Raw genomic sequence first — 22,545 nt, forward strand, 5'->3', positions numbered from 1 at the left:
GGAATTCGCCGGCGTTTCCGTAGATATAATTGACATGCTGCAATTTACAAAACTGTGCCGGTTTTGGAAATTGCAGCGTCTCTGTGCTGCGATTTTTACTGCAAAGTGGACATGGGATTCGCAAGAATCCCATCCACTTTCGAATTACTGTAAAATGCCTCAATTTTTCCTGCGGTGTTTCCGTCTCAGGCAAATCACGGCATTTCCAACCCGTGGGGCCCCGGCCTTAGGTTAAATCCCCACGTTGCGGAAACGCGGCTTCTTTTGTTGCAGATTTTGTTGAGGTTTTTTGAGCCAAATCCAGGAGTGGATTGACCAGAAGGTAGCAGTATAAGAACTTCCTATATATTCCCCATAAAACCGCAACAAAATCTGCAACAAAAAAAAAAGCTGCATTTCCGCAACTTGGGGCCTCAGCCTTAGGCTAAAGCCCCAAGAAGTTCTCTATTGTTTAGGCTGAGGCCCCACGTTGCGGAAACACAGCTTTCTTTGTTGCAGGTTTTTCAGCCAAATCCAAGAATGGCTTCAAAAGGAAAGGGAAATATATAGGAAACTCTAAGGGTGAATTCACACTGAGTAAACGCTAGCTTATTCTGAACGTAAAACACGTTCAGAATAAGCGGCGTCTAAAGCAGCTCCATTCATTTCTATGGGAGCGGGGATACGAGCGCTCCCCATAGAAATGAATGGGCTGCTTCTTTCACTCCGTGCAGTCCCATTGAAGTGAATGGGGAGTGCCGGCGTGTACGCTCCGGCATGAGCAGAGCTTGCCGTATACGCCGGCACTCCCCATTCACTTCAATGGGACTGCACGGAGTGAAAGAAGCAGCCCATTCATTTCTATGGGGAGCGCTCGTATCCCCGCTCCCATAGAAATGAATGGAGCTGCTTTAGACGCCGCTTATTCTGAACGTGTTTTACGTTCAGAATAAGCTAGCGTTTACTCAGTGTGAATTCACCCTAATACTTCTATTTTCTGCACAATCCACTCCTGGCTTTGACTCAAAAAATTGTAACAAAATCTGCAACAAAAAAAAAGCTGCGTTTCCACAACGTGGGGCCTTAGCCTTGTAGAATTTCCTAAATCTAGAAGCTCACTTCAAATAACTTCATCTCAGAATCATAAAACAGTGCTTTACCACTGCCCTATAGTTATAAATATATATTAAAAAAAAGAAGAAACTCTAGCAGTCTACTTTTGGGTAGTGTACTTGTTGGGGAGAGTTTTCCCAGAAAGTCCCTTTTTACCCTTACTTGATGGCAATACTGTCTTGAACCAAGGACACGAAAAATGTCCAAATAAAAAATGGCATACAAAATGTTTGTGTGGCAACAATGCAAAAGCAATAAATGAAGAGCATGTGATTTTGAACCAAAATGTAATGCATTTTAATTAAAAATGTTTTTGCTTGCAGTCTTAACCACTTCAGTATCGGGCCACTTTCTGCTCCAGGACCAGACACATTTTCAGTCTTTTTGTATGTTCCATTTTGAGGGCAGTAACATTTTTATCATTTGCATTGTTCAACTAATTTCTGTGTCTTTTTTTGGTGACACATAGAAGAATTGTCCATCTTCCATGTTTTCTAATTAATTAATTAAATGTATTTATTTTAGTAGCACAAAGTCCAAAAATTTTTTAAAATAGTTTTTCCCCTCAGTTATGGTAAATTTTATTTTGTGTGATGTTGTCAGGGGTGGGGCTAGAACCTGTAATAAGGGTATGTTCTTGACATATTTAATTTTTTAATTATTATTATTATTATTTTTTTTTTTTTATAAAAATACATTCTTTTTATTTATTTTTTTACATACTGTCCCTATTAGGTCATAATAGACTGTTGGAGACATCTGAACTGCATTGTTTTGGCAAGGGAGGCCAATTTCCCCTATAACTGAGGCTGATACATGTAGTCACAGTTACAGGAGGAATACAGCCTCCTTCCCATAACTATAGCGCTGATCTTGGTCCTGTAGGACCCAGCAGCTCTAACAGGCTCTGATCCCAGCAGATCAAATGACCGCCGGATCAGAGGGCAGCTGCATCATGGTGGCTCCCATAGCTGTGTATACAGCAGTCAATGAGCGCTGTGTACATGGCAATCTGGAAGGCAGAGACAGTAATAAAGGGTCCCTGCCTTCTCTAGGGGTGCTCCGGCTGTAGTTACAGCTTGCTCCCTGTTTCAGCAGCTGCACAATTTTCATTATTATTTTAATTTTAGATGAAATATGTGGCTACATGACTAGACTACGTCATGTACAAACCACAGTAAAATCCTTGTGGGAAAAGTCTCAAACAACCCCATAACCACTGCAAAGTATCCATCCATGGATATCTCACACCAGGCAAAGAGAATGGACCTGTTAGAAAATGTTGATATAACTTTATATATGAATTTAGAACAGAAAACAAAGGCAAGAAATCAGTTCAAGAAATACAAGAAAATATTAATATTATAAAAATAACCTTTAATTGTTTGCTTGTCATCATAAGCTTTATACACTGTTCAAAATGAAAACAAATGTCCACGCTAAAAAAATACACACTGTATGTGATAAAATAAGATTTTAAATAATACATGCATTCAATACACACTGATTCTCAGCAATTTCTTACAAAATATTAATTTGTATAACTGAATGCAGTAAAATATTATTCTTCCTTTTCATCCAATAAATAAGATTCTGAGTTATGGCCTTAACCTGTCCCCTGCCGGTGACTCGCAGCACAAACGTGAGCAGAGACTTCTATTCACCAGCAATATACATTCTTATTTATGTAGGTTCGGGGATCAATGCATTGTCATCTTTAGAACTGTATAGTGTACAGACTTCCAGCTGTTAGGAAAGACCCACTCCCAGCATGTCCTGCCGAGCAGCACGCTGAGAGTCGCAGCTCCACTACTAGTGTACACTATAGCAAGGTGCATACATACAGTAGATATATATCAGTACCCCGATTCACAATAATATTGAAAAAGCAAACCATAGATAAGAAAAGAAAAAAAATGACTACCAAGGGTTGAAAGAGAAGCTGCACAAATACAAGGATATAAATGTATACTTTAAAAACAGGCATATAAAACATATAAGTTCCAGTTAAGCACAGCAGCGCATGCACAAGATCTCAAGCAATGAGGACAAACTATTGTAGAATCTTCTATACATGTGGAAGGTGACTTCACATTTATGGCTAGGCATTATCATGGGAGCTCTGGCTCTGATTTGTGATTTTTTCAAGGCAAAAGGATTTTTAGTTTGGCTTAATTCCCTGCCATCACGAATGTGTCCAGAGAATAGCCAACATAAACCTGGTGAATTAGAGGTGAGAATCCCTTCTAAGGTGCCAACAGAACCAGCCTGGTGAGCAATGGAGCCTTCCATGACCAACAAGCTGCTATATAAAGTAGTCATTAGGGCAAATAATGCACAACACTAGCTCAAGCGTCATGTGAAGGGGTTTCATGTTATATAATAACCTAAAGCCAAGCAGTGGAAATTACAGCAAAACATAAAAGAAATCAAAGCTTGTTAATGGGGTTATATACAGCGAGATGTTCAGACTGGCAATTGTGCTATATGTATGCGGAGATATCAACTTCTGAAGAGCACCACATTGTGTAAGAATGTAATACGTTAGATATGTGCTTTCAAAGGACCATCCTTGTCCATACGTCCTATTAAAACCCCAGAATGGAGAGCTGGTCTATATTCTTGGGGACTGAATGGCTGACAAGTAATTCTACATGTTGCTGCTGTAAAAGAGATGCCTCTCTGGACACAGCTTTCTCCGGCAAAATCAGCTGATCACTCCCGGGCCTGTATATTACAAGGGGTTGTTTTTGATGAGACATAACTAAAGCTGCACCTCTGTTTTACAGGATTTGGAGGTGGTTGAGCAATACTTGCTGAGGCATGATCCTGTATAGCAGAGAACGACACGCCTTTCTCTCCACATTATTTCACAACCCTCAATGAAAAAGATTATTGCTACGGTCATATTTGCTGACAAACAAGCAGCTTTACTACAAAGTTGCAGCAACAGTATATTACTTCTATTAGTACTACAATATGTGTCACATGTTGAACCACTCACAAAACATGACGGAAGTCAAGTGACAATAATCAAGCATTCTGCAAGCCTCCTCTGATAAAGCAGAAATAAGATATACCGCTATCCTCCAGACTACAGAATGTGTGCTAATATGGGCTGTACCTCTAAAGGAGATATCTACCTTTAAAAAAAGATGGTTTTTAATTTTAGATTTGCGAGGGTACAATTGCCAGGACCCTTGCAGATCAGCTGTTTCCCAAAGAATGCTGCTCCTGACATGGTTTACATGCCAGACCCTCCTCAATTTCATACCACTGCAACATCCATAACCTTCACTACTGAAACTACAGCAAGTCACCAGCATGTAAACAACACCTGCGAACTCCAGGAAACAGCTGATCTGCAGGGGACCCACTTGTCAGACCTCCACTGATTTAACATTGATGACCTCTCTTTAGGGCAGGCCAATGATTTTTAATAGATTAACAGCCCCTTTAATGGTACCACACATTTCGAAAATGTACACAGTACATAAACCTTCACAGGGTGTGTCACGGGAAAGCAATTTTAGTGCACTGGACAACTAGCCAATTTTCTATGGCCTTTCCTACTCTACAGCGAGCCATACACATTAGGTGACTGACAGCTGAACCTGATGATTTCTGATCAGACCTATCTCCCCAAAACTTGCTGACTCCACATTGTAACGTCTTATATGTATGTTGATGTTTAATGGTATGCGTATCCCAGCTTTAATTTCTTCATCTATCTTCTACCCATTTCACCAAATAAAATACTTAACAGAAAAGTCCATCAATAAATGCAATGAGTAAAGCCTACTACAGTGTATGGCAAAAGCCAAGGATGCAGCAGGAGAAACCCTCCTCAATGAAGAAAGGGTCCGACTTCCTCAGTACAAGTGTCCTGTGATGCTGCCAAGATTTGTGCATCATCAGAGGAGTGACAGATGTCTTCATGTGTTTCAAGCCCTTCCTTCTTTCCATCCTCACAATCATGACTGAAGCTACTGAACAGTAAATCAGAGTTTACTGAACTGTTGGCAATTTCGGGTCTACTTTCCTCAGTCACATCACTTAGACTTGTGTTGTCCTCCGCTTGTTCCAGCTGCTCCACTTTATCTAGATATTGCTGTAGGAGACTGGAGTCCTGTTCTATGCTGGAGTCATCTTTGCTGTTCTCACTGTGATCTTGGACTGTTGTACCCTGATCCTCTATGAAATCTGCTGATGGTTGTTGATAAGGTTTTACAGTTTCCAGGGATTGCTCAGAAGATGCACTTCCCTCACTGGAACTCTTTTCAGAGCTGTTCATTTCCTCATGAGAAGTTTGCCCTATATTTATAGAATGGAAACCAGAGTCTGGGATGTCAGGGGTGGTCTTCCTGCTTGTGGTCTCATTCGCAGGTGACTGCTGTGCCATTTCCTCAGATGGATGGGTGTTAGGCCTTGAGATACCATCAATGTGACCACTTATTTTATTTTGCCATTCTTGCATAGATCGAACCTGAATAGACATAAAATCAACAATAAATGTGTGCCGTATCATTGTGTATTTACATATATATATATATATATATATATATATAGATATATATAGATATAGATTCTCCACAAAGAAAACAAGATACTGAAAAATCTAGGCAATGAATCACTGGACCTAAAGAAATATTTTAATCACATAGCAATAGTTAAACTAATTGTGCTGTGTCATATATAACATCCGGAAAATTACTATCCTGGTTTATGTGATGCTACTGAATTGTACAGTGTTATTAATATGACTGAATATATACAGGAAATCAGTCCTAATAGGATACTAAAAAGAATGAAAAATAAAATCTAACAAATGGTTATAAGTCTATCAATTTCAAAATCAGTAGGCCTCAACCCAGGTGTAGATCCTTGGCTCATTACTGGGCCAGAAAAGCCTGTAGTTCCTGCGCTGTGTGCAGTTCCATGAGGTGAAAGGAGGTGTGTGGTTCTGTCCTGTAACCCAGATTTTTATTTTATTTTTGCCTGAAGTTAAGGCTGCATTTTGTTTTGCTCATTTTGTGCCTGAAGTCAAGGTTTATTCATTTTCCTGTTTTTCTAAATAAACCAGTTTGCTGCACATTTTGTGTCTCTGTCTTGACAGTTTGGGTCCGCACCACTGCTTCTACAACCCACACCACTTACTAAATATAGTTCAGTATAAGGGTGCTTTCACACAGAGTAACGCTCCACTCATTCTGACACGTAAACAAGTAAATCAACGAGAGGCTTTTTAACCCATTGATTTCAATGTGTAGCGCGCGTAAGACGGCACCCATTGAAGTCAATGGGATTCTGTTTTACAGCGGTCACACGTGTTTATGTGTCAGAATGGAGCAGAGCGTTACTCCATGTGAAAGCACCCTAACTGATTCAGGCTCCAAAGCTCATGGTTTCTTTTATTCAAAGCCAATTGTACAAATAGATTGTGTGCTGTTACTATACTTGCTGAAAGCCATTTTTTTACCATATCAATCACAGTTTGCAGATTTAGATTTTCTGTATGACAATAATGTAGCAATAAAACTACCTGGTCCCATAAGAATCTGACGGCTTCCTCTTGTACAAGCCTTTGCATCCTCTCTTCATCTCTATCTTTCTTCAACCTAGTGTCCAAAGGAAAAAAAAAAAGGTTATCAATAACTGGATATATTGTCTTGCAGATTTCCACTACACTTATCCACATGTATTGTACTGTAAATTGCAGCAGATTTGTGGCATAGACCCTGCTCTGCATATCTGTGACAATTCCGCCACCTCTGGACACAACTTAGAAATGCTGGAGAGCCAGATACACAGTCAGTTTTCAGCAGGATACCACTATGCACTCAAAGCCTAATACAAATAGAACAAAAAAAAAAAAACTGCTCCGCCAGCCGGAGGATGTTGATCATTTTCTGGTAGCCACATTGTAAAAAGTTAAAAGCTATATCAGCAAAAGTTGAAAAATAATATGAAAGTCAGTGCCTACAGAAGATGAATGCTTGCTATTTATTTTCCACCGCTCTGAGACAGCCACCTCACACTGGGCACTATAGTCACAGATCACAGCTACGTCCCAATGAAGCCAAGGTGAAAAATTATGTGGCGCAAAAGGAAATAGTTAAAAATTCTAATTTTTATGCAACATTGTATCTGTTGTAGATAGCCTTCATGTGGGAAAATATGGCCAAGCAGGGTTAAAGGGGGAGGTTGAGGATACGCATGGCTGGACAAATATTCAGGAGCCAAGCAGACACTATGGCTAGAAACATACTGCTTTTGACTCCCTAGGTATGTGTACTGATGCATATGAAAGGTCTTATTACTGTACAAAAGCAAAAATTTACAAATGTTTCCATCTCCGTAAAAGTGTGATGCAGATTTTTCCAGTGATCTGAGAGTTTGTGTAGTCATGCACTGCCTACTAGTGGCAGATACAGGAACAAGAGCTGTACTTTCATCTTATGAAGGACGGTCCTTGAGTGAGCATATACCATATACAGGGGCGCAGTATTAAACAACCAAACTTTTGATGGTTGCAGTTTTGAGAAGACCAGACATCCATGTTCTTATGTTGCATCACAAGTCTTCAGTACAAAACAACCAACCTTGGGTTAGCAGATAGAACAACGGCAACGGATTGACAGATCCAGAAAACTTACCTGTTGTTTCCATCTTCATTGACTGCGGTGATGAAATAAAATAGAAGGCTCCCTTCTGTCAGTTTCCATTTTTTTTAAACAGAATGAAGAAATCACATCATCCTGAAAGGCCAATGGAAGGGGACTTCTGATTTTATTGCAACTCAGTCAATATCCATTGTATAACTGTAGTGTGAGCAGAGCCTTAAAGGACTGTATAAAATAGTTTTATTACAGCCATGTATCTAACAGCTCAGTTTAAAGGGGTGTTCCCTTTTTTAGAATGTTACGGCATATTGATCAGTGAGGATCTGATCCTGAGAAGAAAAGGACAGAGGTCCCTTCAGTGTTTCCCCTGTATAGCCCCATTACTGGCCATTAGCTGAGCCATCACAGGGCACAGTGAAGGGGAAAGAGGTGAAACTGCTGCACTGTGCCAAGGGATTTTCTGCTGAGATAAACATTTTCAGCAAATAGATAGATCAGGTTAATGGAAGTTTTCCCATAAAAGACATTTATGTCATATCCACCTCTCAAACCATGAAATCCAGATTATCCTCAATGGTCAAGCTTTTGAATTTTAGTCTAAAGAAAATATTTCACTGTCACTTCTTACTTTTACATTATCAAATAGTATTGGTATTTTGAGAAGACAGAAAAACTGCGCCAATGGCAAAGACGGTGCCATAAAGACACCATAAATGTAGCTCTGAAAGTATGAACTTTGTTATATCTCATCACATAAAAGAACAGGATTATTGGCTTAGATATAAAACATTCCAAAAAGTGATTGACAGGGACTTATAGAATGCAAACATTGCTTAAAATAATCCTTACATAGCTACATAACACATCTATATATAGTATTCATACTAAAAATAGAAATCAGGTGATGTTTGGTGCAATCCACGTCACACAAGATGTTTCTTATATAGAAATCACATTTGTCCTAAATGACGTATTTAAAAAAATAAATAATAAAACAAATTTGAAAAACTCATGTATTTTAGAGATAAATACAGAGCGGAGAACATGAACTGTGCTATAAAAGATCACGTAAAATAATGTGTTTGCCAGTCCATATAAACACATTCCAAAAAGTGATTGACAGGGTCTTACACACTGCAGAAAAAACTAAAATAATGTGTACGCAACAATTCTATATGTAGTGCATTCAAGTTCTTCTTCTAAAGTGATTTATTTATTCTCTTGCTCACATAAGGCCCGCATATCCCACAGTGCTTTACTGATATTATCTCTCACTGTCACCATCAGGATTCACAATCTAAATACCTTACCTCTATGTCTATGGAGTGTGTGGGGAACCCCATGCAACATGAGGAGATCATACAAATCTATGCAAATGCTGGAGTCAAATCCAGGAACCCAGACAACAGTGCTATCTAGAGATGAGCGAACACTGTTCGGATCAGCCGATCCAAACAGCACACTCCCATAGAAATGAATGGAAGCACCTGGCACGCAGACTTTGCCGGCGGCCGGCCGCTTAACCCCCCCGCCGCTTCCATTCATTTCTATGGGAGCGTGCTGTTCGGAACAGCTGTTCCGAACAGTGTTCGCTCATCTCTAGTGCTAACTAGAGAAGAGCAAGTAGTACTTGATCGAATAGTTGAATATTGAGGTCTACTCGAATCGAATTTCGAATATTTCACTACTCGTACATCTCTACTGTATACTTTTTTTTTTTCCAATGCCTACGTTGTCTTAGTTCCTGTCCCACCTCTCCTGCATAGTTATTGGTGTAAAAAAAAGCGCCAGGGAAGGTGGGAGGGGAATCAAATTTTTACTGCCTTTACCGCGTGGTATTCGACCAAGTACGAGTATTTCGAATACCGTAGTATTCCATTGAATACCTACTAGATCGAATACTACTCGCTCCTCTCTAGTGCTAACCATTGAGCCACCAAGTTAGTTCTTGTTACAAAGGCAACAGAGCAAAAACTACCACAGCTACTAATGAAATGTTTGGTAATAAATATGTGCAGGGTGTCATTGCGATTAGGGTGCTATTACATATGCATTAGCACCCGCGGGTAACGCTCACTATCTAGACTTGCCATTGGATTGAGTTGCAGTTATTCCTAAATCACAAGCGACATTTCGGTCATAGAGACCCTCATCAGATATTGGATTGAGCAGGAACAGGAGTAGAAGTTACAACAGTGGAAACATCACAAGGAAGCTGAATGAGCTGGGAAATGACAGCATCCATTTCTCACCTCATTCCTGCTGATGCTTCCACTTCCGATATCTGATGAAGGGCTCTATGACCAAAACATCATCTGTTCTGGGCTGTTTTTTTTTTTCCCCATGTATAATATGAGTGCCGGATTATCCTTCATATACTCACCCTAATAACAACCTTACTATAGGTCTGCATTCTCTCAGGTGTGTTAAGATCTCTATAGTTTTGTTTTAACAGGGTACTCCTACCTTATGGATTTATGGCATATTGTCAGGAGATGCCACAAATGTCTGATTTGGATACTACATGATACATTGTCTTGAGATCAGGTACAGAGTCCACGCAACTACCATATTACAGATTAGGGCTCGTTCACATCTGCGCCGGCACTCCGTTATGCAGGTTTCCGTTTCCTGCACAAAACAGAGGCAGGAGACGGAAACCTGCAGGAGTCTCTCTCACCCATTCATTTGAATGGGTGAGAAAGCTGTCCGGCCGTGAGCGGCGGTGAGCGTTTTATGCTCTCCGCCGCGAAACCGGGTTTTTTAATCCGGATACAGAGTCGGACATGCAGTACTCTGTGTCCGGATTAAAAAATCCGGTTTCGTGGCGGAGAGCATAAAACGCTCACCGCCGGACCCGGAGAGTAGAACGGAGAGTAGAATGCAGGTGTGAACCTAGCGTTAAAAGAAAGAATTTCTGACAGCGCCATCTGCTGCGTACTTGTAATGTATTACCATGCAGAAAATTCCAATTCTAAAGCTTGTATCACCACCAAGCTATAAATATATATCTACAATCATGGCCGTAAGTGTTGGCACCGCTGAAAATTTTCCAGAAAATGAAGTATTTCTCTCAGAGAGTTACTGCAATCTCACATATTTTGTTTTACACTTTTGCACAACACACACAATGATATAGCTTCATTCAAAACTTCCTATAACCATAAACAATATTCGTACGCCTCTCAAATAGAATTTTGGACTACTCCTCTTTTGAAAACTGGTCCGGGTCTCTATCACTTTGTTTTCATCCATTTCTGGGTGCTTTTTAAAGTATGTTTGGGGTCACTGTCCTGCTGGAAGACCCATGACCTAAGATGAAAACTTAGCTTTCTGACACTGGGCCCTACATTGCAGCCCAAAATTCTTCGCTAGTCTTCAGCTTTCATGATGTTTTGCACAGTCAAGGCACCAAGTACCAGAAGCAGCAAAAGAATCCCAAAACATCTTTGAACCTCCACCATATCTGACTGTTGGTAGAATAGAAAAGTAGAGCGATGTGCTTTACAAAAAAGGATAATGTACCAAAATGGTCAGAATGAAAATAATTCAAGGGACTCAAACTGAGCACTAACAATGCTGTAAATTTCTAACAATCACCATCAAATCCTGCTTCCATTCAGGAACTAAAAATCTATGTTTCTCCCCCACATCACACTGCATTGGTTGCCCGCTTATGGTGGGGGAAAATTGAATATTGCACACTGGTCTTGACTAGAGATGAGTGAGTAGTATTCGATCAAATAGGTATTCGATCGAATACTACGGTATTCGAAATATTCGTACTCGATCGAATATTACCAGCTAATCGCAGTAAATATTTGATTCAGAACCAGTGTTGATTGGCCAAATGCTATACAGTTTATAGCACTCGGCAAATCAACGCTGGTTCTGCAACAGGCTCGTCTGTGAGGAGGCGGAGTCTAAGATCGGACCAAAGCGGTCTCCATTGTGGTCCGATCTTAGACTCCGCCTCCTCACAGACGAGCCTCTGGCAGAACCAGCGTTGATTGGCTGAATGCTGTACACTGGCCAATCAACGCTGGTCAATGCATTCCTATGAGAAAAAGTAAGCTCCCTCGTAACAGCAAGCTGCCAGCTCTCCTGACTAGCAAGGACGAGCCTGCTGCAGAACCAGCGTTGATTTGCCGCAGGCTCGTCTTTGCTAGTCGGGAGAGCTGGCAGCTTGATGTTACGAGGGACCTGACTTTTTATCAGCGCAACTGCAAGCGCTATGCAGTTAAAGTGCATGGACTACATAGACTAGAATAGGGTCTGTGCGCTTTAACTGACCAGCGCTCCTCCTAAACACTCTCCTCCTGCTATTTGTGGACTTGGTGACTCTCCTTTAGTCGAATAGTGGTTTCCCCTGAAACGAGCATTTTTCCCCATAGACTATAATGGGATTCGATATTCGATCGAGTAGTCGAATATTGAGGCTCTACTCGAAACGACTATCGAATCTCGAATATTTCACTACTCGCTCATCTCTAGTCTTGACGCTCTGTGTGCCAGCAGAGGGAGCTCTTAATTCCTAACATTGTGCATGCCCCATCAGGAATAGGGTGATACTCCATGAGTCATGCACCTTGCCTAAAATCTATGCCACACTGATTTTTAGTTAGAAGGATCCCTCAAATAATTTGGAATCTGCAAGAAAACCTGACAGCAAATATTAGAAGGGTTTTTCAGGCTTATCAATTGATAACCTATCCATCCTTAGAATAGGTCATCAATTGAAGATCAAAGGGGGTTTAACATCAGATCCCTTCTTGAAAGAGATTGCTGTGTTAAGAAGAGTACTGCAGTCTCTTCACACAAAACCAAGCCCAATGCTGTAAAATTTACAACGGTTCTGCTTGGTATTGCAGCTCAGCGCCATTCACTTGAATGAGACTGAGCTGTGAACAAACCAAGTGACAGATAAATGTGACTTTACATGCCCCATGAAATAAAAACAGCACTCACGGAACGGTGCTGCCACTTCAAACTGCTGATCCACAGGGGTCCCATGCGCTAGACCCCCACTGATCTTAAAGAGGACCTTTCATCATCTGCACAAATTCAGGTTATTAGCATTTGTGAATGGGCGCCGCTCCACTGATTGCAGCACAGTTGGAATTTTTTTCTCTAGCATCCATCGTTCCTGAACAACAAGTGCAGGTAGTTTTGATGCCTGATGTGATATTTAAGCTCTATAGTGTCAGAATGGCAGTGTCAGACAGGGGTTTGTCAGAGCTCCACTCAGAGGCAGCCAGTGTCATAGACTAAATAGCATTTGAGGCAAGAAATCTAACAGCATTTATTGGTTGGAAAGAATGGGGAATATAGAAAAGACTTCCAGCTGTGCTAGAATCTGTGGATTAGTTAGATCATTGGAGGTGGTTAAAGGTTCTTTCTAAATAATAGCCTATCCTAAGCCTGGTAAATCCGTTTAAGACTCAATTTAAACAAAGGGATGTGGATGGTTAATGAAATATATGGCAAGTACCTGCTTCTAAATCACTATTTTTTCTGCAATAACACTAGCCCATCGTCAATGGGGCAGTTATGTGCCATGCAACTAATAACTTTTTTGCAAAAAATATATGCTGTGATTATGTAAATTTGTGTAAAACCACATGGCGCATTATTGCCCAACACAACGCAGTCATGTGGGCATCCTAATTCCAATGAAATACTTTCAATAATGGCATGTTTGTTAGAATTATGAAATATATATAATATTTACTTCAGTTACTGTGTATTTATCTGTTATTATTATTTTTATAGAAACCCACTATTGAAGTTCTGCCTGAATGACTATATGTATTAAATAAAAGGCTCGTGCATATGGGAGAGTCCTAAGCCGAAAGTCTGCACGTACAAAGATATTCCACACATACCAATTGTTGCAAAACTAGTTTTAAAAAAGACTCGGCAAGAAATCACCAGCTGTAGCCCAAGCTGTTTCAACAACACATACCTGGCGACTTCTTGACTGAGGAAGACAATGTGCTCCTGCATCCTGCTTAGTCTGATTTCATATCGTACTTCTTTGACTTTGGGGTTATGTTTTCTTGTATAAAAACCTCTCCAGCAAGATTGCAGTTTTGTTGCCGCTTTGTTCAGACAATTTAAGTGGTCTGTGTCTTTATCCTGTAACTCCATCACTTTACCATCTATTGCATCGGAGTAAGCACTAGATGGATGAATGTCCTCTGTAGAAGAGTTTCTGGGGGACTGGATATTACTGTTACATTGGATCAGACACTCAGTAGGTTTTACAGGAAGGATGCAGCTACTAGCTATTGGGCCAAAGTTGTCTTCTTTTACCTTTTCCTGTGTTACAAAATTCTGAGAAATAATTTTGCTCATTTCAGTCATAGTGTTATTGGCCATTAATTCCCCCGTTATGCCAGGTACTCTAAGTTCTACAGTAGGAGATACAGGAGATAAACCTGGAGCAACAGGCATGAAAGTGGATTCAGAAGACAGAAGACTACAATTCAGTTTGTCCTCATCAGTTTGGATGTCTTCAAGATAAAGGTTGTTATAATGTGATGGCCCAGACTGACCAGGGCTGGATGAAACATTTCTCGATATGTAGGAATTGTCTTCAGCATTACTTGTACCAAGCCAGGTGTCTATTTTGATGATTGGTTCTTTAAAAAAAACAAAACAAAGTTAAAGTAATATAAATAAGTAGATAGAATACTCATAAAAAAGGTTTGCATTGTACTAGTCACTCTAAAATAATCCGGTCAGGTGATTTATGCCACCTAAGAGCTGTATGTGACAGAGAGAGAAGCTGAGCTCTGTGATATATTGGTTTATATAGCAGTACATCCTAACAGAACTCCTAGGAAAGACAGGGAGAATCCAGCTAACCGCACCCAAAACACAGATATTGACAGCATTCTCTCTATACACACGGATATGAGAGCTGTCAATTATTGTGTGTAGACAAAGTGCACAGGACTCTCACGGTCTCTCCCGTCAGGATTTACTTGCTTTTTACTCAGAAATTCTGCTTCTAATCCCATAAAGAAGCAGAAGTCACCTGCTTTACATATGGACACACCATAACCATAGCTTCCTTTCTTCAGCCTTGTGTGTGATATTCTTGTAAGAAGAACTTCCGGGATAAAGTCACTCTTGACTTCTAAAACTGCAACTTACTATTATATTGTCATTAGCCCCATTATTCCAGGTTTGTCCAAATTTGTCCCGATTTCCCCAGAAAAAATCTAGTCTGCCATGTACAGCACTCTATAATGCACACACGTATCTTTAACTGTCTAAACTGACCAGCGTGTGAGTGGCAAGCTGGGAAGATGCAGAGGGATTTTATTTCAACAGACTTCCAGTTACCCTGCTCTACTTAGGCAAATGATCAAAATGATCGGCAGTAAGGGACCTGCAGATAAAGGTTACACTTTATACATGTTTACTTGTATCAACAAACCCTTTCCATAGTTATTAAAGGGGCTGTCCAGGATCCTGTGGATAGGTCATCAGTATCAAAAATATTCAGGTCGTGGACAACCCCTTTAAAGAGGACCTTTCACGTCCTCATACGTCCACATACGGTGTAATACACCGCTAGAAATCTGACAGTGCGTCATTGCTGGGTGGTAAGGAACGCCCCCTCTCACAGTACAGCGCAATAGACGCTACCGTGAGGAGGGGGTGTTCCTGACTGACTGTCAGAAATGCCCTTCTGACAGTGAAGAGCTACGGTAACAGCACCTATAGCTCTTCAGCAAGGGCACAGAACGGGAAAACCAATAGAGCGCTGAATTCAGCGTACTGTCGGCTTTCTAGTGGTGTATTACACCGCATGTGCCCGAGGACGTGAAATGTCCTCTTTAAGTACACCATGATTTCTTCATTCTCAGAGACCACTAAAATGGAGCACTATATATCAATGCAGAATTTTATTTCTATTAACAAATTACTCTGCAATTGGAAAAAGAAACTGTGTTTTATACAGCACACAAGCATATGGACATTTTTTTTTCAGAGCAATGTCTCCCCTAAAACTTCTGTTTTAGTAAATCCCCATAATATTCCACATAAAATAACAATTGTGACGTATGAATAACATGACAACTGGGCATTAGCTTGGAGGGGGGGGGGGGGGGGCATTACACTGTCCAATCATGTAGGAAAACACCCCCCTTAACAAGAGGAATGGTAACACCGAGTCACAAAGTCAGTCGTCATAACAATGACAAAAATAAAAATGAATGGTGCTGTAGGAATGAAATCCCAGATGGAGCCAGTCACTAGCCTTACAGTACCCCACTGGTTAGGCAGTTATTTGCTTCATTAGTTATATGGGTAGCTGGGTCATTGCTGCAGCACACACCAGCGAGGAGCACCAAAGCAGAGGCAATGACATGGCAGGAGATTTGCTGTTCCAACCTCATGCACAGCAGTGAGGATGCAATGATCAATTCCAGTACTAGAGCTATTGACAGCAAAATAAGAAACCTGATCAAAATTCAAGTAAAACAAGAAGAAGTTATACTTTAAGTAAATGCAATACAAATAAATATTTCTTTTGTATTATTTTCCCTGTTCATATGCCTACTTACCATTATTATTACATCGCTGAAATGCTCTGGTTGGGCTCTGCTGCTCAGAAGAACTATAGGACCTTTTATTGGGAGTTGAAGAGAGATGGGTCTCATTACGAATCTGGTGCATTAATTGCCTCTGATGTAACCTAAGCATAGATATGAATATTAATAATAGTTTTAAAAATGATTATATGCAAAATACAGAACAATACATGACGATGCTACTGCATTACATAATGAATAGTTTCTTTGAACTAGAAATTACACAATGGTCCCTTATGAACATATACAATTCAGGTGACATACGGGTCATTTATATGACAGAAACAAAACACACTTTTCAGTGAAACAGATGACTGATAAGCATTGCTACAATTTCATGGTGAAGCATTTAAGGCAGATACTATTACAAGACACATAGGGGAAGATTTATCAATACAGATATATCATACACCCGCATTAAAAGGAATCCGTTAGGGGGATTTAGGACACTAAACCACCGCACAGGTCTTTATGGACCAGAGGTTTAATGTCCCAAATCTCACATTATAATGAAATTCATGGCCGCATTAAAAATAAAAAGCTTTACACTTACTGATACAGGGGCGTATACTATTCTTTACTGAAGCCAGAGATGTACACCGGCCTTCACTGTGCATTAAGGTCCAGGTGCCTAAGGTCCAGCACATGTGTACTTACGCCGAGGCTTCTGGCTTCACTGAAGAACTGCACCAGTGCTGGAAGTACAGCTAATAGTTGAGTATAAAGAATTTTTTATATTTAATGCATCTGCGGATAATTTTCTAATCAAGGCAATTTGAGACACTAAATCTATAAAGGACTTGTTTTAGTGTCTCAAATCGTCATGACAAGTTCCCTTTAGTAAAGAGCCTGACTGATGCAGGAAAGAAAAAGAAAGAAATTTATGGTTTGGAAGTAGTGTAAATTTCCATTATATGTCATAAAAACTGGCATGACTTATAATGACTCTGTTGAGCCAAGTCGTCCTCACTCCAAGCGAAGCAAAGATCGGGGCTTGTGGCACAAGAAAGGGCATTGTACCAAATGTGCACCACAATATCATGTATCAGCTTTCTAGCATAGAGGGTTTGATGAATTCCCCCCTTTTCAGTCTATACCTTTGTTTACTTAGTATTTTCTCCAGCTTGGCATCCTCCTCTGTTTGAAGACCATGTGCAGAGGTCAGGGGACATACAGATGCTAAATACTGCACAAGTGGAACATGTTGACCTGGCCGATATGATCTCCCTTTGCCTTGACTGTAAAGCCATTCTGCTTTTAAGCTGCAAGGAATTAACATGTCATTAAAACAACCGCAAAGTTACAAAACTTCCCAAAACTAATAGTGAATCAAATGCAAGCAACCTCTTGAAGCAGTAAGAAGCACTGAAAATAATTAGGGAAAAATGCTATCCTCGTAGATGTTAACCTTATATTTTTACTGAACCTATAGGCAAGTTATGGGGGGGCAGTTAACGTATGTGGTATTACCTTTCTTTTTGAGAGACTATATATCCATCTAAAACTTTAAGGTTCAAGCACCAGCTGACAATATAAGGTCTGTAGTCAAAACCAGGTATAGACGGAGTGGCCATCACACAAGGATTGTTCATGATGGATAACTGCTCCAGATCAGAAAGGCCTGCAAGGAATGACACCTAGCAAAAGACATACAAGTATTTAGCATGTTGAAGGTCCGGAACAATTTATTTGCAAAAATCTTAGATTTTATTTGCTATAGTTAATGTTTTTCATTTACAGCACAAAAAATTCAAGTTTGCATTCTCATGCATAAAAAGATTCACAATCCATATTGTTCAATGAGCAAGACAAATTAAAAAACTTTGCATTCCTCTGACAGAGTCACTGTACACAGGAAATACCAATTCTAAAATATGCCAAGAACCTTCTTTCAAAGGGTTGTTGTGTCTTACAACACAACCATTTTATTCCAGTAAAACCAGTTCTGTTCTCAAGCTAAACTGGTGAAGTCAAAAACAAAAGCTTAAACAGAATCTGTGTTAGGGGTGAGATAATAATGCAGCGTGTGACCTTCTCATACTAAGAACCGTAACTGCCTAGAACTTTAAGGATTTGGTGGATGACCCCCAAATCATGTTTCCATATTTGCCAACGTACATTTAACCGCGCCAAGTACGAATGCTGAAGTGCATTGTCAAACATGATATCATCTTAAAGAAGTCCTTTCTTGTCCTCATCAATGTGTGGTATTATATACTGCTAGAAAGCCAACAGTGCGCTAAATTCTGCACACTGTTGGATTCCGGTATGTGCCCAGTGCTGGAGATATTAGTGCCGTTAATTTCGGCACTGATATCACCCCATTGTCAAAAGGGTGGGCCTTACAGCCTAGTGTCATTGCTGGGCTGTGAGGAATGCCCCCAACGCCTTACCAGACTGTACTCTTCCATAGATTTGTGAGGGGCGATGACGCTAAGGCTGTAAGGCCCGCCCTTCTGACAGTGGTGAGATATTGGTACCAAAATTAAAGGCACCGATATCTCCAGCAATAGGGTGCATAACCGAGAAAGCCGTCAGCACACTAAATTCAGTGATATTCCAGTTTTTCGGTGATATTCCCGTTTTTCTTCCGTATGCAAATGATTTTTCTCACAGCACTAGGGGCTACTTGAGAAATCTCCAGCACCGCCTCATCTTCTTCTGGAACACCTCTCCACCGTATCCTCATCCGGCATTAGTCTTCTAAATCCTAGACATGCACAGTATGCTTGTGTAAGCGACCACAAGAAAATGGCCTCAGACATGCGCAGTCAGCTCTGCCTGAAGCCCGAAGGCAGAGCCGACTGCGCATGTCTAGGATTTAGAAGAGCAGCTTTTAAAAGACCAGATTTTTCATGCAGCACTGGGAACGACCCCGGCGGCGCAAAGAAGACTTGAAAAGGTAGGCGACGAATAGCCTTTCTTAAGGTTATTCTTACGTGTTAGTATTAAAGAAAGAGATTCTAACGATAAAAGTAAAGTATCATGGCAAAATATAACAGATACCAAGCACATGAAATTTAGCAATATTGGGGGAGGGGGGGGGGGATTTATTAAGAATACCTGTAAAAGTCATTCACAGCAATTCCTTTGGCTGTCTGTAGGCTAAAGGAGTTGCCCCCAGTGCACTTGCAGGCTGATTTGCACATCAATAACAGATTATTATTATTATTATTTAAGCATTGCTTCATTGGTTTATGGTCATAAAATATATGTTTCTGCTCCTATTAGTGGACCCTACACAGCACTATTATTGCTTTCAGAGACATTTTGAACCTGGAAGACTCTCTTTAAAAAAAAAAAAAAAAAAAAAAAAAGTGGCAATGCCATTTTAGCAGAAATAAAAGCCCTATTAATATCACCATTCCCAGAAAGCATATGGAGACAGTGCAGGCTGTAAATAGAGCTTGACTGTTTCAATAGAAAAATAATAAATTAGATCTTAGATAAAATAATTTAAAACTTGCTTTACACCTTGATATACAATACACAACAGCGGATGGATGTTAATGGGAAAAAGTATAGATTTGAGTATGTGAACATTAATAAAGTACATGTTGGACTTATTGTATTACTCTTCCCATCCTGGTTATGCCAAAAATGTACCTTTTCTACTTAGAAAAAGAAGACTTACCTCATTTAGGTCTCTGATTTCATTCTCTGCTAGTGACAATATGGAGAGATTCTGTGGAAGGCTGGTGGAAGCTGTGCGTAAGGAGGTGATATTGTTTCCATGCAGGAGTAAGGTCTGTAAAAGAATAAACAGGTTACATGATTAGCATATTATAAGAATACATAAAGAGGTGATAAAGTTATTAATATTCCTCACAAGTACTGTATATACTCAAGTATAAGCTGACCCGAATATAAGCAGAGACCCCTAATTTTACTACAAAAAACTGGGAAAACTTATTGACTCGAGTATACGCCGAGGGGGGGGGAAATCCACCATTGCAGATAAAAAGTCTGGTCATGTGCATTACAGCTTAGTAACTCCATGTGCCTCATAGTAATAGCAGTTAACCCCTTCATGTCCCTCACATTAACCCCCTGTGTGCCTCACATAAGAGTTACTGATATGTGGGACATATCAAAGTCACGTGACCTCATGACAAGCCAATCACAGAGCAGTAGCACTAAAGGACCACCCCCTTCCAGTTTTCTGTGCTCCGTGGACCCTGACTCATGTATAAGCCGAGGGGAGCTTTTTCAGCATGAAAAATGTGCTGAAAAAGTCGGCTTATACTCGAGTATATACGGTAATAACCACTGTGGTAAAACCTGGTCATTCAAAGTGGTTGCTATTAAGTGACCACTACACACTTCGGTGCATGCATGCATTATTTTTTATTATTATTATTATGCAGGTGAAATGATGCTGCTGAGGATTAGTGAACTATACAACACTCTTCCAATGAATGATTAACCATGTAATACAGTCATGTCAAGTCCTCCAGAGCAGAAGCCGTTCTTCATTAAGGATCTACATGCTGACTTACTGTGAAGGGGCCCAAGTAGATAACCCCTTTATACTGTTCATTTGGTATTATTTTTTTGCCATGACAACAAATTGTTTGATTATCTTACCTTAAGACACAATAACTTTGAAAGATCACCAATCTGAGATATGTTATTGTCTGATAAATCCAAATGCTGCAGGGACATGCAATTGTTTATCTGGTCAATAACCTTGAAGAAGATTACAATAGCAAAGGTTAGGCTAGAACATGGTCAGCATAGATTGTCACATACCATATAGCATGCCCCTTAATAACAGACTGTAAACTGTAAAATAATCAGTATAGTTGGGTATTACTTATGAAGGGTCAGTCTGATGTACGAGAAAAACTCATCTCTTATTTACAAGCTCAAACCCTTAAAGGTGTATTCCCATATAGGATCCTATGTATACTGCTAACTTGTATAAATTAGGGTGCATTCACACTGCGTAAACGCTAGCTTATTCTGAACGTAAAACACGTTCAGAATAAGCGGCGTCTAAAGCAGCTCCATTCATTTCTATGGGAGCGGGGATACGAGCGCTCCCCATAGAAATGAATGGGCTGCTTCTTTCACTCCGTGCAGTCCCATTGAAGTGAATGGGGAGTGCCGGCGTGTACGCTCCGGCATGAGCAGAGCTTGCCGTATACGCCGGCACTCCCCATTCACTTCAATGGGACTGCACAGAGTGAAAGAAGCAGCCCATTCATTTCTATGGGGAGCGCTCGTATCCCCGCTCCCATAGAAATGAATGGAGCTGCTTTAGACGCCGCTTATTCTGAACGTGTTTTACGTTCAGAATAAGCTAGCGTTTACTCAGTGTGAATGCACCCTTAAATAGTTTTCCGAAATACATTGCTTTAGTACTGCTGCTTCTTTTGCCTAGTACATTAGATTATTCCTCCCATGGTTTACACAGTGTTTCCTTGGCGTATGTCCTGTATCTGATTAGACAGGACAGGGTGATGAGTCACTGTTACCTGGGGGGGCCAAGTTCTCTGCTGTTATGTACAGTTCTGCACTCAGGACAATCAAGTCAGCTAATTACAGTTTGCTGAGAAAGACTTGGACAGTGTCTAATCTCTCCATATAAACCATAGAAATAGTGGTCAAAAATTTTGAATCCAATACAATATCTATAAAATATATAAATTTTATTGAATAAATACTAAAAATTCATTTCAGCAGGGCAGATGGAAAGAGCAATTTGAACCATACAAACAAGGAAACAACAACATAGTAATGCAGTGTATGTACTAGATAGTGGATCTAACAAAATATCTAGAATACATGTACAGACACAAATATCTATGACTACACACCAGGTAAAATGGCATATGAGTATATCAAAGGATGACAGGTAAATATATGTCAGGGGGTATAATCAACAGTCAAAGTGACCTCTCAGGCAATATCAATAGCAACAAATATATAAGTAAACTAGTGACTATGATAACCCACTGACTTGTAGTTTATATTAGCTACAAGTCAGTGGGTTATCATAGTCACTAGTTTACTTATATATTTGTTGCTTCTGGCCAGCACATATTTTGTGGTACAATTTCTGGTTCAGTATTGCACATATACTATTGATATTGCCTGAGAGGTCACTTTGACTGTTGATTATACCCTCTGACATATATTTACCTGTCATCCTTTGATATACTCATATGCCATTTTACCTGGTGTGTAGTCATAGATATTTGTGTCTGTACATGTAT

The 22,545-nt window shown here is 40.1% G+C and overlaps 1 protein-coding gene across 1 annotated transcript in view; it reads right to left on the minus strand.

Moving 5' to 3' along the window:
• Nucleotides 1–2,483: 2,483 nt before the first annotated feature.
• The window catches only part of CEP97 (centrosomal protein 97), a 31,071-nt gene continuing 11,009 nt past the window's right edge, over nucleotides 2,484–22,545 (minus strand). The window contains exons 4-11 of the mRNA XM_075264970.1: nucleotides 20,912–21,013; nucleotides 19,959–20,072; nucleotides 17,795–17,961; nucleotides 17,422–17,586; nucleotides 16,298–16,428; nucleotides 13,681–14,359; nucleotides 6,635–6,710; nucleotides 2,484–5,578 (exon numbers count right to left, since the gene is read on the minus strand). Coding sequence (XP_075121071.1) covers nucleotides 4,940–5,578; nucleotides 6,635–6,710; nucleotides 13,681–14,359; nucleotides 16,298–16,428; nucleotides 17,422–17,586; nucleotides 17,795–17,961; nucleotides 19,959–20,072; nucleotides 20,912–21,013 — 2,073 coding nt within the window. The 3' untranslated portion in view covers nucleotides 2,484–4,939. The remainder of the gene's footprint in view (nucleotides 5,579–6,634; nucleotides 6,711–13,680; nucleotides 14,360–16,297; nucleotides 16,429–17,421; nucleotides 17,587–17,794; nucleotides 17,962–19,958; nucleotides 20,073–20,911; nucleotides 21,014–22,545) is intronic.

The sequence above is a fragment of the Leptodactylus fuscus genome, chromosome 2 (genome assembly GCF_031893055.1).
Source record: "Leptodactylus fuscus isolate aLepFus1 chromosome 2, aLepFus1.hap2, whole genome shotgun sequence".
Lineage (NCBI taxonomy): Eukaryota > Metazoa > Chordata > Amphibia > Anura > Leptodactylidae > Leptodactylus > Leptodactylus fuscus.